The 13,329-nt window shown below is 53.2% G+C and overlaps 6 protein-coding genes across 6 annotated transcripts; 3 read left to right on the forward strand and 3 right to left on the reverse strand.

Annotated features, from left to right (window-relative positions):
* The first annotated feature begins 39 nt into the window (after positions 1 to 39).
* EV422DRAFT_64451 (dienelactone hydrolase) lies at positions 40 to 1,324 on the forward strand. The gene is made up of 3 exons (XM_053074274.1): positions 40 to 152; positions 288 to 775; positions 841 to 1,324. The coding sequence occupies exons 2-3, from the start codon at positions 365 to 367 to the stop codon at positions 1,264 to 1,266; spliced, it is 837 nt and encodes a 278-aa protein (XP_052925504.1). The 5' UTR covers positions 40 to 152; positions 288 to 364; the 3' UTR covers positions 1,267 to 1,324.
* Position 1,325: 1 nt separating this feature from the next.
* Positions 1,326 to 2,654, reverse strand: EV422DRAFT_64333 (sugar acetyltransferase). Its single transcript, XM_053074272.1, has 6 exons — positions 2,284 to 2,654; positions 2,163 to 2,198; positions 2,017 to 2,069; positions 1,851 to 1,897; positions 1,740 to 1,783; positions 1,326 to 1,615 (listed from the first exon to the last, which is right to left on the reverse strand). Exons 1-6 carry the CDS (start codon positions 2,521 to 2,523, stop codon positions 1,502 to 1,504), a joined length of 534 nt encoding a protein of 177 aa, XP_052925505.1. The 5' UTR covers positions 2,524 to 2,654; the 3' UTR covers positions 1,326 to 1,501.
* Positions 2,655 to 3,466: 812 nt separating this feature from the next.
* Positions 3,467 to 5,111, forward strand: EV422DRAFT_64384 (nucleophile aminohydrolase). Its single transcript, XM_053074273.1, has 8 exons — positions 3,467 to 3,779; positions 3,879 to 3,961; positions 4,039 to 4,162; positions 4,244 to 4,345; positions 4,410 to 4,553; positions 4,619 to 4,731; positions 4,810 to 4,939; positions 5,016 to 5,111. The coding sequence occupies exons 1-8, from the start codon at positions 3,759 to 3,761 to the stop codon at positions 5,046 to 5,048; spliced, it is 750 nt and encodes a 249-aa protein (XP_052925506.1). The 5' UTR covers positions 3,467 to 3,758; the 3' UTR covers positions 5,049 to 5,111.
* A 166-nt stretch (positions 5,112 to 5,277) lies between these two features.
* On the reverse strand, positions 5,278 to 8,832 carry EV422DRAFT_578648 (uncharacterized protein; the record flags this gene model as incomplete). Its single annotated transcript, XM_053073291.1, has 12 exons — positions 8,575 to 8,832; positions 8,361 to 8,507; positions 7,786 to 8,221; positions 7,657 to 7,726; positions 6,235 to 7,595; positions 6,059 to 6,146; positions 5,946 to 5,979; positions 5,770 to 5,881; positions 5,624 to 5,705; positions 5,543 to 5,570; positions 5,499 to 5,511; positions 5,278 to 5,429 (listed from the first exon to the last, which is right to left on the reverse strand). Exons 1-12 carry the CDS (start codon positions 8,668 to 8,670, stop codon positions 5,278 to 5,280), a joined length of 2,619 nt encoding a protein of 872 aa, XP_052925507.1. The 5' UTR covers positions 8,671 to 8,832.
* A 207-nt stretch (positions 8,833 to 9,039) lies between these two features.
* EV422DRAFT_567712 (nucleolar protein 12-domain-containing protein) lies at positions 9,040 to 9,811 on the forward strand (the record flags this gene model as incomplete). Its single annotated transcript, XM_053072572.1, has 3 exons — positions 9,040 to 9,134; positions 9,211 to 9,319; positions 9,392 to 9,811. The coding sequence occupies 3 exons, from the start codon at positions 9,040 to 9,042 to the stop codon at positions 9,809 to 9,811; spliced, it is 624 nt and encodes a 207-aa protein (XP_052925508.1).
* Positions 9,812 to 11,554: 1,743 nt separating this feature from the next.
* EV422DRAFT_496516 (uncharacterized protein) lies at positions 11,555 to 13,192 on the reverse strand (the record flags this gene model as incomplete). The annotated part of the gene is made up of 5 exons (XM_053067880.1): positions 11,555 to 12,350; positions 12,483 to 12,654; positions 12,807 to 12,889; positions 12,946 to 12,998; positions 13,073 to 13,192. 5 exons carry the CDS (start codon positions 13,190 to 13,192, stop codon positions 11,555 to 11,557), a joined length of 1,224 nt encoding a protein of 407 aa, XP_052925509.1.
* Positions 13,193 to 13,329: the final 137 nt, after the last annotated feature.

Raw genomic sequence — 13,329 nt, forward strand, 5'->3', positions numbered from 1 at the left:
CATCGTAAGAATGCCCTGTCTTGACCATCGAGTTGAAAACCAGCCCTTGAGCGCTCAGACGTCTGCTCCATGTAACAAATCCATCCAGTGCTGAACGCCTCTTCGGGTTCTCCGGAGCTCCAGCAATGCGGCCAATGCTCACGGAAGCTCTGGTGTGTGCAAAGCGGGTGGATGACGTCTGGCAACGGCGGCGACGATGAGCTTGATCAGTCGATAGCGGTTGTTGGAGACGTTTGTTCGCGAAGTTCAAGAGTCTGCTTTTCCGTGTGAACTTACCTCCACTCCAGTAGCCCCCAATTAGCCCCATTCCCCACATGATTCCTCACGTTCCCAATTGTTTCACAAACGCAGAACATCGCCCACCATGCTCCTGAAAGAGACCTACCCAATCGACCTGCCCACCTCCACAACCCCCATCCGCGTCTTCATCACCGAGCCCTCCCTCCCCTCCCACCCCACCGCGCGCTTTCCCGCCGTCATAGTCTGGTCCGAGATCTACCAAGTCACTGGCCCCGTCGCCCGCTTCGCCTCCCAGATCGCCGCCCACGGGTACATCGTCGCGTGCCCGAGCGTCTACCACGAGTTTGAAGGGCCTGAGCCGCTGGCGTATGATGTGAAGGGGACAGATAGGGGAAATGAGTTGAAGGTGAAGAAGGAGTTGAGGGCGTATGATGAGGATGCGAGGGTGGTGGTGGATTGGCTAGGGGGGTTAGAGCGGTGTACGGGGAGGATTGGGACGACGGGGATGTGTTTGGGGGGGCATTTGGCTTTTAGGGTATGTACCGCAAGGAAAGATGGGAGTTCGTACGTGCAGCATCTCAAACTCAGACCACTCCACAGACGGCCTTCGACAAGCGTGTAACCGCCGCCGTCTGTTTCTTCCCCACCGACATCCACAGCAGCACCCTGGGCACCATCCCCGCCGGCGATACCGTCACCAAAGACTCGCTCACCCTCGTCCGTTCCGGCGCCCTCTCCCACGCCGAACTCCTCATCCTCCTCGGCAAGCAAGACACGCACATCCCGCGGGCAGGGCGGGACCTCATCCGCGCTACCTTGGAGGACGCGAACGTGGTCGTGACGTGGTGCGAGTTTCATCATGCCCAGCATGCGTATATTAGGGACACATCGTCGAAGGGCCGGTATGATGCGGTGTTGACCGGGTTGTGCTTTCAGCAGATGTTAGAGGTGTTTTATAGGACGCTGGTGATTGATTTGGGTGGGGGAGAGAGGGTGGCTGCTAAGGCGCCTGTGCATGTTTGCTGAGATGGACGGCGTACCGGATCGGTTTGGAAAATGCCATCGATACTACTCATTCGAGGTCCATATGATTTCATTGTCCAACAATTGCCTCGACGTTCCCATCATACGCCCAAATCTCGCAGTCCAAAACGTCCAGTGGCATCTACGCCGAAACTCTACCCCGCTACACAGGTTTTGAAGAGTCCAACCATGCGTCGCAAGCAGCTAATCTGCATCCACTCCCCAATTCATCCTCACCTCACTCCCCATCAGGCCTCGGCAACCTCTTGATAACCCTCGCCGGATTACCCGCAACCACAGTATACGCCTCCACATCCTTCGTTACGACACTGCCAGCGCCCACCGTGACGCCGTTGCCGATCGTGACACCCGGGCATACGATCACATTGCCGCCGAACCAGACGTCGTTGCCGATCTGGGGGAGGTGGGTGAGTATGATTTCGAGTGAGTGGGGATGTTGGGAATCTTACCGTGATGGGTTTGCCGAGCTCGGGACCCCAGTTGCGGCGTACGGCGGGGTCTGTAAGAATACTTCAAATATTAGCGGGTTGCAGCTGGGATTAAAGGATGCATGTTGTCCTACTTACCAACGGGATGCGTCGCAGATAGCAGCGACACATTTGGCCCAAACAGCCTGCAAGTTCAGTGTCACGTCCATCAGCAAATGCCATCGTCCGCGTCGTGAGTGGGAGCGTTCGACTAGGGACCATCGCGTCGCTAGGCCACATTGTAAACCACAGCAAGTGTCCTTACACGTCGTTCCCAATCGTTACGCGGCAGGTATCAAGAATCACCGCACCAAAGTTCTGCGCAAAGAAGTTGGGTATCAGACGTTGGTGTCCATCGCTGGCGAAAACCAGGAGTTGGTAGTTTGAAGCCAGAAACGCTCAGCAGCTCACCATAAAGACCCGTTCGCCTATATACGTATTGCATCCCTACAACAAGCAACACGACGCAGATCAATCCAACCCCATCCACGAATTCCTTGCCCCATTACTATTCCGCGGCACCCTCACCCACATAGTCCATCCGCACAGGTGGCAAAATCACTACATCCTTCCCAATCCCTCCACACAGCTGATCAAGTATCGCCTTCAACCCGGCTGCATCTTCGGGGTCGGAATCGTTGAACTTCTTGCAGAGACGGAGGGCGGTGTTGCGCTTGGCGAGGAGGGCTGGGTCGCTGGCGAGGTAGAGGTCGCCGGCGAGCATTTTTTGTTCCTCCGTGCGGGAGTCGGGTTGCTGCAGCCGAGAGGACATATTAGCGAAAGCAAGAGGGGGTTGAATCGCGTATATGGAGATGAGAGGGATGGCGATGATGCCGGCAAGATTGCGAGCTCAAGTGATCAAACAGTTTGAGGAGGAGCCTGTTAGTAACGTTGTGTTTTATCCTGTTTGCTGACATAGGCCCCTTGCCTTTGCCTTTCTCCTCCTCGTTTCTCTCGCCCTTCGGTCCGGAGAGCATTTCCCAACTGCCCATAATGCCACGTTCTCACGTTTCTAAAGCAGTATATGTTTTACAGAAGCAAATATCCTTCTCAACTTTCGTTTCACGTCCTCCCGTAAAGCCAGCCAGCGACAAACCAGTCAGCAACATGGCTACCACCGTGCAACCAGCCGACGCTTCGGCAGCAGTCCAAGTCGACGACGGCGACCAGCACCTCCAAACAGAAGACACTCCTCTCCTCGGGGAGACACAACAGGCCGCCAGCCGAACATACCCAAACGACTCCGACCTCCTCATAAAAGCCACCAAGAACAGCTGGAAACAATGGCTGTGCGTCGCATTTCTGTGCGTGTATTTTATCTACATCCCGCATAAGCTACGTGACGCATTGGCGGGCAGCGATGCCGATGTTCGCGGGGTGCATATCGTCTCCCTCAACCCGGACGGCGTTGTTCTCTGCTAAAGCTATCCTTTGAGCACCACCGCCCGAGACGGAAATATGAACTTAATACCACTTCACGACGGTTGTCCATCGCACAATTGACAAAAATAGGCGGGCCCTACGGAAACCGAGGGAGTTTCTCGCTCGATTCTTTTCTTGATGGACATCGGGTCGAAAAGTCAGTTCGTTTCCAGCTCCGTGGAGCTCAGGGAGATTATACGAGAGGTGTGCGATACCATCATTGTACGTATCACGTTATCCTTGCGGTTGCGCACACGGATATCAAGTGTCTTCTTTCCAAAACACAAACTTGGAAACCACCAAGGTTTATGGAAATAAGCAATCCTGTTTGGTATTTCCACGGGACAAGGGGGCTGGGGAAGAAAGGAGACGCGTATGAGTGACAGCACCCGTTATTGTGCGACTGACTTGAGGCAGTAGACGCGTTTCTCACAGTGAGGGAGCCACAAGAGCCACAGCGGGAAGACCCCGTTTGGACTCGGCAACCCCCTCATCACCAGTCCGGATTCCCACGTTTCCCAAGCACAACCCGCCAGACATCCTGCATCCTTATCCACCGCAGAGCTTTCCCTAGTGACTGCCACAATGACCTCAATTGGTACCGGAGTATGTATGCCCAGCAGCTTCCCATTTCCGTCACCCGCTCTTGGAGCAAACAACTTTGAAGATCACAGTCTCACCACCCATCGTCCTCTCCTTTCATAGTACGATTTATCAGCCTCAACATACTCTCCCGACGGCCGTATCTTCCAGGTCGAGTATGCCGTGAAGGCCGTCGAGAACAGCGGGTGAGTGGAGTGACACGAACGTCATTGCACCCATTCGCTATGTGAACTCAAACTTCGGTTTGATCTCGACCATCTAGCACGTGCATTGGCCTACGCTGCAAGGATGGCGTCGTGCTGGCGGTGGAGAAGCTTGTGCAGTCGAAGCTGCTGATTCCGGGGTCGAATAGGCGGATTGCTACGGCGGATATGCATATCGGAATTGTGAGTGGGCGAGTGGGAGAATCAAGGGATATTGTTGAGACCAGAAAAGGAGCTGAATGGGTTTGTTTTGTTTTGATATAGGCGACCGCAGGACTTTTGGCGGACGCAAGGCATCTTGTCAACCGCGTGCGGGAAGAGGCGCAGAACTACCGAGACATCTATCGCACGCCCATCCCCGGAAAGGTGAGACGACTCGGTGCCCTCCCTTACGACACAGCCGCCATGAAGCTCACATGGCGTATTCCAGATGATCGCGGACCGTCTCGGCCAATATGTGCAAGCATACACCCTGTACTCCAGCGTCAGGCCGTTCGGAGTCAGCACGATTCTCGCGACTGTTGACAGGAGCGGACCCCAGATGTATATGATTGAGCCTTCGGGAATATACTACGTATGTACTTCGCTCTCAACTTTGATGTTTGAGTTGCCGGCACTGATGGGATGCATTCATCACAGGGATTTTACGGATGTGCCATTGGGAAGGGAAGACAGGTGGCAAAGACGGAGATAGAAAAGCTGAAGTTGACAGAGTTGACATGCCGCGAGGTTGTCTTGGAGGCTGCTAGAATGTAAGTTGCGAAAAGCGACCGAGAGCCTTGAACACCGAGAGCACATTCCGACCCCATGGTTCTTTTTTGCGCTCATAGTATCCACACCGTCCACGACGACGCCAAAGACAAAGACTTTGAGCTCGAAATCAGCTGGATACAAGACTCCACTCTGCGACACGAGCTTGTACCGAAGGAATTGCTGGAGGAGGCTGAGCGGGCGGCGAAGGTTCGTGTGGGGCTTTTTTTGATCTTATCATTGAGGGCGAATCTTTCCCTTACTTACTATGCTTTATATTCTCCAGGCCTCGTTGCAAGACGATATGGATGAGGACTGAGATGGCTGGATGTAATTACGGTTGTGGGGTTGTGAGGTTGTGGAAAAACACATATTGCAAACACGCGTTGATGACATATGAAGGGCAATTGCGTACTGCCCTAATGCTACGGCATTGGACCCTCGATCAAAGAATCGAAATCCAAAGCATCTGGACGATTGATGAATATGCTCGTGATCGGTTTCGCCCAAGCTTATTGTGGTTCGGATGGGTGTGATTGATTAGCTCGCTAGGCGGGTGCGCTCTCGTAGTGGGTGAACTCGAAAGCACGAAGAAGATCTTTCTGCGTCTCCTGCACGAAACATCCGTTGTCCTGAATGATTGGCCCCTCGAGGCAGCTACCACAGAGCATTCTGACATGCTTTTGCCATCGCAGATCCGCTTGACATGCATGTCCGATGCCAGCCCCACCTCACATTTTACTAATGGCCAACCCTACATGTGACTTACATTCGCGCGCGACCTAATTGCTCAGGGTATACAAAATCACTTACTACCCCAAAACTTTCAAAACTCTCAAAACTTGAAGCCCCATATTCCCTCCAATGGCTCCTCCCACGAATTCCAAAACTCACAACCGCAACCCCTCCAACCCAAGGGGATTCGCAACAACCGACGACCTAATCTCGTACGCACAGAGTGTGCCATCCATATACACTGCCAAAATAAGCATCAGCACACAAACAATCGACAAAAGTCAACACAAAAAACAATTACTCACGCATATTGACATGATGCCGCGCCGGTAACCCCGGCTCGGTATGCTTGACGACGAACATGCCGAGAAGTGGGCGTAAGGGTGGGATGCATTGTGGGAGGATGTCTTCTACAACCTATAATGAGAGAGAGGGTCAATATATGACTTTCCATGGATGTTGGTGGAGGTGCGGGACGTACCAGGAGGTATCTGGTGGCGTTGTTTGCGTTTGATCTTTTTAAAAGTAGGGTGGGAGGAGGGAGGGCATATAAGCGATGTGAGATGGATGGAGATATACCGGTAAGCCACACACCTGATAAATCTGACGACGGCCGCGCTTCCCTTTTGGCTGGCAACAACGGCTACGCCCAGATCGTCGATGAACTCCACCAAAGAGAGCCCTATACGGTGAGCGAAGAGAAAAAGGTCAGGGCAAAGGACTTCTGCAGAGCCTCAATCACGTCAGAGAAATATCACAACCACACATACGATCAATAGCATTCAACGTCGGATGATTCTCACAAATCTCATACCGACTCACAAGCCTCTTTTGCTCATGACACGTCCTCAACGTCCTCGAATCCAACAAATACATATTCTCCACCGTCGTGAAAAGCACAAAATCCGTCGGGAAGCCCGTGCGATCCAGCGTCGTCACGATCGGCACCGGCGGGGGCGGTGGCTCATTGCGACGTTGGCGCCACCACCGCACGGGGCGGTATATCAAGGGCGGGTCGGGGAAGAGGGTTTCGATGTCGGAATCGGAGTCGGGGAAGGGGAGGGTGATGGCGGTCTCAGGGAGGTAGATGGTGTTGCCAGCGTCGATGGGGGAGTCCGAGTCGAAGTCGTGGTTGTAGTCGTCGGGGGGGTCGGTGGAGTCGTACTCGTCCCATTGGAGGGAGCTGTTGAGGTGCGCGACGACCATGTCGGCGGCATCATCGGTGAAGGATGGGGAGGCGGGGGCGAGGTTTGGGTTTGGCCAGTCGTCTAGTTGGTAGGGATCTGAACCATGGTAATCGTCGTCGTCGTCCTCGTCATCTACGTTGTGATCCATGTCCACGTAGTTCATGTAATCTTCGTCTTCGTCTGCCTCGCTCTCTTCAGGAGCGCTTTCGAAATGGTCTTCGTCGCTTCCTTCTTGAGCGCTTTGGAAATCATCTTGCTCCTCGGCTTCTTCTCCTTCGCGCACCCCCTCATCCATCGCTTCCGTGTTCTCCAAACTGTCAGCAGCCTCGTATGCAGAGCCCATCGACCGGATTTCATGCCCGTGGTCAAAATCTACCTCTTCGTCGAAAAGGTCATCCAGTTCATGGAGAACGTCGGAAGATGTTCCGCCCTCGGTAACATCCCGAGCGACTAGTAACTCCATGAGTATCTCGTCATGTTGCTGCCTCTCGCTCACCGTGGTGTTGGGCATTTCCATTGAATGCGTGCCAGGATCCTCGCTGCTAGTCGGCAATCCTTGTTGTCCCTCTTCACCAGCACCGTCGGAGTTCAGAGCCTCCGTTGTTTGCGTGACAGGCTCCTCCTCGGTATTCGGAGAGCCTTGTTCCCCCTCTTCGCCAGCCCCTCCCCACTCCTCCTCCTCGAGAACACCATCAAGATCACCATGAAAGATCTCCACCTCATCCACGTCGGTATCAAATCCATCATCTGTTGCGTCGACCGGTGGCATATCGTCAGAACTCGCACACTGTATCGGCACAGGTTGCGACCTGTTTATTCCGAGCCGGTTGTAGACCGCAACCTCGATTTCGGTTCGTTTTCGTTTGAAGGGGTTGCACCAGTCCGGTGTTTGCGAGGGTATACGTTTGAACGAGTCCGGGGAAATGAATCGTGCAGTCCATGACCTGTGATGCGTGGACTTGAGCAACTTGATTGAAAGTCGTGAGAGAGACATGGTTGGCTTACCACTGGTTGTTGAAGAAACGAGAGCAGATGGTGTGCCCGGTATGCACGTTCCAGATTCTCACCGTACAGTCTGCGGTGCCACATCAGTACAGAGAGTCAGTCACAAACATGCCACATCGCAGTACACACCAATGGAGCAGGATATCAAGAATTTGCCACAGCTACTGAAGTCGATAGATGGAATATTGTGTTCATGTCCCACTAGCTCTCGTTCCATGACTCCTCCCAGCGGATCATCTTCTAAACGATCTTTTTGACTAGTGCTTGCCCTCAGGTTCCAGACCATAATTGTGTGTGAGTTCGATGATGCGGCCAGTAGATAGGACGGGCCATGTATGGCGAGACCCCATGCAGATTCTTTGTGCCTTAGACAAAACAGCATCACATCAGTGGATGGCGGAAAGAACGTGGCATCTGAGTAGGACCCATACTGGAAGATGATCGCAGGACGGTCTGGATACTCCGTGAACCACACGTAGATGTAGCCATCGTCATCGGCTGCGACCAGTACTTCGTCTTGACCGATTTCACCTATCCGTATTGCGTTGATGATCGCATGAACTTCCTAGATCACGGGAGACGACGGTGACTCCAGTTTAGAGTCGGCCGGACTTCATGACATGCATGGTTTGCGTGGGGCGTATGCATGAAATATGGAATGACAGCGCCGCACACACCCATTAAGCACAATCATGAACGCTCACCGAGCCCGTTTTGTTGGTCAGTTTGCCTGTCGGTTGGGTCTCGCTCGCCTTGTCAGCGAGGTGGGGTATTCGATATCTGAGAATCTCGCGATCTACGGCGACATATATGCGATGCTTGCGCGGGCTATAAGCCACTAGATTCATGCGCTAGGGGATGGCATCCCACATAGTAAGTTCAGTGCTTATGCCAGTTCATAGCGTACAACACACCTACCCAAGGCCTAGCATCACGAAGCCCGCCGAGCGTGTGCCCTTCAAGGACGGGCGTTACAGATAATGGAACATATGGACAGCACAGAACGGGCGGCATCCTGATTTGCCAGCGGAATATTCAGTTTGCTTGATGATATGGGACGAACTCCCTGGGCGAACTGTGGGACGAATGGGACGAATGAGGGCTGGAAAAGCGGGGGACAAGCCAAGCCACGACTGAGACGACTCCCAAATGACATTACGCGTGCGCGTGTTCTTCAGTCGCTCAAATTCTCGTTTTTCGCACAAGCAGTTCGTTCCTTGCGAAGACATGCAAATTACTGGCATCGACTTCCAGGATTTGAAGACAGCAGACACCGCCAATATCCCTTCAGTACACCGCTCGTCGTGTCAGTGAGACCAGGAACTGGAGAAAGTATCGACACCAAGCTTCATTTCTTTGCCGCCGGCCTTCTGAGAACCGAAAATGGGTAAAAAACCAGTAGCAAAAACGACCGGCAGGAAGAACGGAAGGCCAGCGCCGGCTATCGCTGAGGTCGTTTATGACGACTCCGCACGGAGGTAGGCGTCGTGCATACATATGGCGGGATTAGGTGTGGAGCACCGGACTGAGGAAAGGAAATTTTGCTAAGAATAGAGACTACCTGACCGGCTTCCATAAACGCAAACTCGAAAAGAAGAAAGCAGCCATTGAGCGTCACGAGGCTCGTGTGAAAGAAGAGAGGAGGGAGCTTCGCAAAGAAAACGTATGTCACCCATCAATATCTGTGTAACTAACCATCTATGCCAGTGACCTGACCGTCTTTCCTCCGTTGCAGAACAAACGACACCTTATTGTCGACGACTTGGAGCGGATCGAAGCAGTGACCCAAGAACAGGCGCTAGACAGCAACGCACACAAGGAGCGGACAGTGGATGTAGCAACGATACCCAGCGAGACACGGATAACAACCGTAACGATATCTGATTGGAACCCAGAGGACGCTGACGAAGAGGAGGAGAGGCACGAAACAGATGACGATGATGAGATGGAAGAGGACGGTGGTGAAGGAGGGGAAAAGGAGGTGACCGTGAAGAAGAATGCGCCAAAAGCGAAGTCTGCTGCTGCGAAACCACGATCGGCGCTGAAGAAGAGCGGGGTGTCGAAAGTGAGGACAAAGGCCAACCCGCATATGAAGCGGAAAGAGAAGGATGGGAAGAAGGGGGTCAAATCGAAGAGAGGAAAGCCACGGAAGTGAGCGGGCTGATACTGCATCATTCTTGAGTAGGAAGGCGAGCCGCATGCTCCCCCGTCGTCACGTAATTTATTGGATCATATCACGTATTACGCTGGAATTCTCGATCCCGTCAACGATGTATCCATCGCTTAGAGGAAACGCAGGAATGAGGGGAGACCCATACTCCGTGGTGACATCCGTTGGAGGAGGGTCCTGCTCCCAATCAACGTGGATGCTCGAGGGCCTTTCCGGTGGTGCGAACTCCCCTTCATCATCAAAAGCTATGAGGATATGCAATCAGTACAAGTGCTTCAGACGCCAAGTGCTGTCCCTCGGGTCTATGTAGTTGAGAGGTTAGTCCCTAGGAGAACTCTTTTATCATCGAAAGCTATGAGGATATGCAGTTAGCACACGTCAAGCGCTGTCCCTCGATGTAGTTGAGAGGTTGCGAAAGGGATTTTTCTCACCAGCTGACATGTTCATAGACAGTAGTTCCCAGCGACTCCAAAACACTTATAAGAACGAGCAAAGGCCTACTTCGCGCATCATACACTGCCAGAGATTCGCAGAACTCAACTTGCGACGTTCCGACGCTACATGGCGATCGGGACGTCGCATTGTGGACCAGCCATGGCAATGAGAGTCCAGATGCAGCAAGACCAGAAAATACGTTGCCCATAACGTTGCTCAAAGACGATATTGCGCGAAGAGATATGGTGCTAATCATTGTATTCCAAAGAAACATCATTACTATGTACATCTATAGAACACCAGTTCCCACTCTTACTGCACGATGATTCACGAGCAAGCAGACTGGGAACATTGCGAGCTGTCCAACGCATATCGATATCACAAATAGACGTTCCCCTGAAGCAGACTCAAAGAAACAACTAAGCTCCAGATGAGAAGTGTATGCAGAAAGCTCACCTATACCTGCCTGGTTGAGTGCATGTGCAAGATGGGTGCGGGATAGGAGATGTGCGCTGCATGCACTGTCAGAGGAGTTTTTCGGACCGAAGTTGAAGTTACCGAGCTCTCGTTTTCGCGTCTCGTGCTGTCATTCGCCCGTCAGAGATCGCTTCGAAGTTCGGACTAACGAGGTTAGGTGGTTGAGGTCTTCCGACCTTCACAGGCCGACTCTGCAAATGTCTACGTCTATTGAATTTCAATCTACTGCCAGATCCCAAAAGCGTCTTCGGACGTTGTTGATGTCGGACCCGCTCTTCGGAAATGCCTTGCAAGCGACGAGAAATAGATGTATCATAGATGCTCCGCCCGCGTCCCTCTCTGTCCGACCGTCTTCTACTTTTCTCCTCGCTCGTTCGCCTGGTGCCTTCAAAGCCCTGCCGTACGCCAGCATGTCACCGACAACGAGTCAGTCTCGTCGAGCTCCTAGGGTGCATTGGGGGAAATGGGATGGAGTGCAACCGGCCGGCGTATAACTGCCCCGCCCTTCCTCTAGTCTTCCAACCTATCCCTCCCGCTCTTCGGCCTCCCCTCTGAGACCCCTCCGTGCGGTGCGCAAAACTTTCCATGCTCCTTCGCTCCTCCGAAGACCGGGGTAAATCCGGAGATTCTACCGTTTTCGATGGTCGGGGTTGTCTTGGGGCGACGCATATCCCGCGCGCAGTTTTATACTATATTGAGTCATTGGGAGCCTGAGCGGCGGGTGAGAAGTGGACTAGATGAAACTCTCTCCAATGGATGTACATGAGACAGACCTCTGGCGAAGCTCGGAAGCCCGGGATTCAAACGAGGGTTCATCTAACGCCGCAATCCCGATTTCGCCTCCCGCAGCCTCTCCAAGCTTGCCAGCGCACCTTCCAAAACCCCTCCAATGGACCCATCAACCTCATTCTCATCCAAACGACACCCAAGCTCCGGATCACGTCCATACTCCGGCCACAAAGCATGCTCAGGAATCACATCATTCACCAGATTCACGTCGCCAATGGCAGCCGCAGTCGCTTTGGCCCAACACCGCGCGGTGATGGTGTTGACGTACCCACCGCCTCCGAGGATCAAGAGCGGTATGGCCGGTTGTGGGCTTGAGGACGTTCCATCGCGGGAAGGGAGATCGCGTAGGTAGGCCACGGCATCCCCAAAAGTCCCCGGATCCAAATTCCACCCCATCCCACGATCATTCCGCTGTCCATGTCCCGCTTCCTCCGCCGCGTTCAAGTTCAAATGCGCGCCGTCAGCTCCACATTGCAACACAATACAGTCCGGGGTGTACGCGTCCATAATCCCATCCACTATCCGCTGGAATACCTGCAAAAACAGCGGACCTCGCAATCCCGATTTCAACGGGACATTCAAAGTATGATGCAGCCCCTTTCCCGATCCGCGCACCATTGGGGACCCTGTGCCTGGGTAGAAGCCCTGATCGTACTTGTGGAACGAGCATGTGAATACTCGTGGGCTGAAGAGGAATGCGGCTTCGACGCCGTCGCCGTGGTGGATGTCGATGTCGAGATAGAGGATGCGGCGATATTTTTTTTGGAGTTCAAGTATGCTGAGGACGATGTCGTTTACATAGCAGAAGCCTGATGCTCGTGTTCTGATGGCTGTGTAATCAGAGAGTTGGGTCGACCTATTCGATGGTTCTGGGTATCTCACCTGATTGCATGGTGCCTTCGTCAAGCAAAAGTCAAATCTAAGTCCTTCTCCCTTGGTGCTGTCTACTCCGAACATCACGGAAACGCACCTCCCACCATCCCAGTGTATGGCGATATCCACTTGACCCTCCACGATAGCCCGAGCTGCTGCTAACGTCCCTCCCGCCACCAACTGCACATACGAAGATAGCCCAGGAAAGACCGGGCAATCACTGATGAGGGTCAGACACCCGATATCAAGATCGCCTTAGACTAATTCAAAGCCGCGTACTATTCAAGTCCAAAGTCCTCGCGCAGGCTTCGAGTTGCCTCGTCTTCAGTGTCCGTTGCCTCGACAGACAGAAGAAAATCTATTTGACGGGGGCAATTCTGTCAAGGGTGCACTCGTCCAACCTCACTGCTAGCCAGAAGCTCACCAACTAATTCTTCACTATGGGCTGTACAAAGCTCTTCCCTCGTCGCCTGGTGCGGGCGTATTATTCTTTTTGGAACTGTAAGTATCGGGACTTCCATGATACAAGAGCTCGTGCCACCTACTTCATAGCCTTCGGAAGCCCATAAGCCATTACTAGCGAGTGTACAAAGGTCGACTATAAGAGGGAAATAGCGGCGCATAAGGATTGTCAGAGTGAAGGCCAACGGTTTGCATGGCAAATATGCATACCCTCATCTGATTCACGGGCAGTTTGTCGGCTGCTTCGCGCGCCTCGTTGCTGAACATATAGCCGACGTTCCGTCTCTTACATGGCGGCGATGGTGGTATCCGTGCGATCCCTTCTAGCATGGTGACTGTTGGCAAGCTTGTGAAGCTGCCACTGCTGCCATGTTTTTTGGGCCAGTGTTGTGACTGATGACAAGTGTCCGACGGGCTCGTCCTGCGTTCGTTTGCTCGTTCGTGTCGCCTCCGGAACGTACAGTAAC

This window comes from Fimicolochytrium jonesii (assembly GCF_025526975.1).
Source record: "Fimicolochytrium jonesii strain JEL569 chromosome Unknown EV422scaffold_12, whole genome shotgun sequence".
Taxonomy (NCBI): Eukaryota; Fungi; Chytridiomycota; class Chytridiomycetes; order Spizellomycetales; family Powellomycetaceae; genus Fimicolochytrium; species Fimicolochytrium jonesii.

Bases quoted from the DNA above. Each gene is read 5' to 3' on its own strand.
- EV422DRAFT_64384 (XM_053074273.1), top strand. From the start codon at position 3,759: ATGACCTCAATTGGTACCGGA. The intron at 3,780-3,878 runs GTATGTATGCCC...CTCCTTTCATAG, and splicing joins TGACCTCAATTGGTACCGGA to TACGATTTATCAGCCTCAAC. The intron at 4,163-4,243 runs GTGAGTGGGCGA...GTTTTGATATAG, and splicing joins CGGATATGCATATCGGAATT to GCGACCGCAGGACTTTTGGC.
- EV422DRAFT_64333 (XM_053074272.1), bottom strand. From the start codon at position 2,523: ATGTCCTCTCGGCTGCAGCAACCCGACTCCCGCACGGAGGAACAAAAA. The intron at 2,199-2,283 runs GTGGGTGAGGGT...TGCTTGTTGTAG, and splicing joins CACCTGTGCGGATGGACTAT to GGATGCAATACGTATATAGG. The intron at 1,784-1,850 runs GTAAGTAGGACA...GTATTCTTACAG, and splicing joins ATCTGCGACGCATCCCGTTG to ACCCCGCCGTACGCCGCAAC.
- EV422DRAFT_64451 (XM_053074274.1), top strand. From the start codon at position 365: ATGCTCCTGAAAGAGACCTACCCAATCGACCTGCCCACCTCCACAACC. The intron at 776-840 runs GTATGTACCGCA...ACCACTCCACAG, and splicing joins GGGGGCATTTGGCTTTTAGG to ACGGCCTTCGACAAGCGTGT.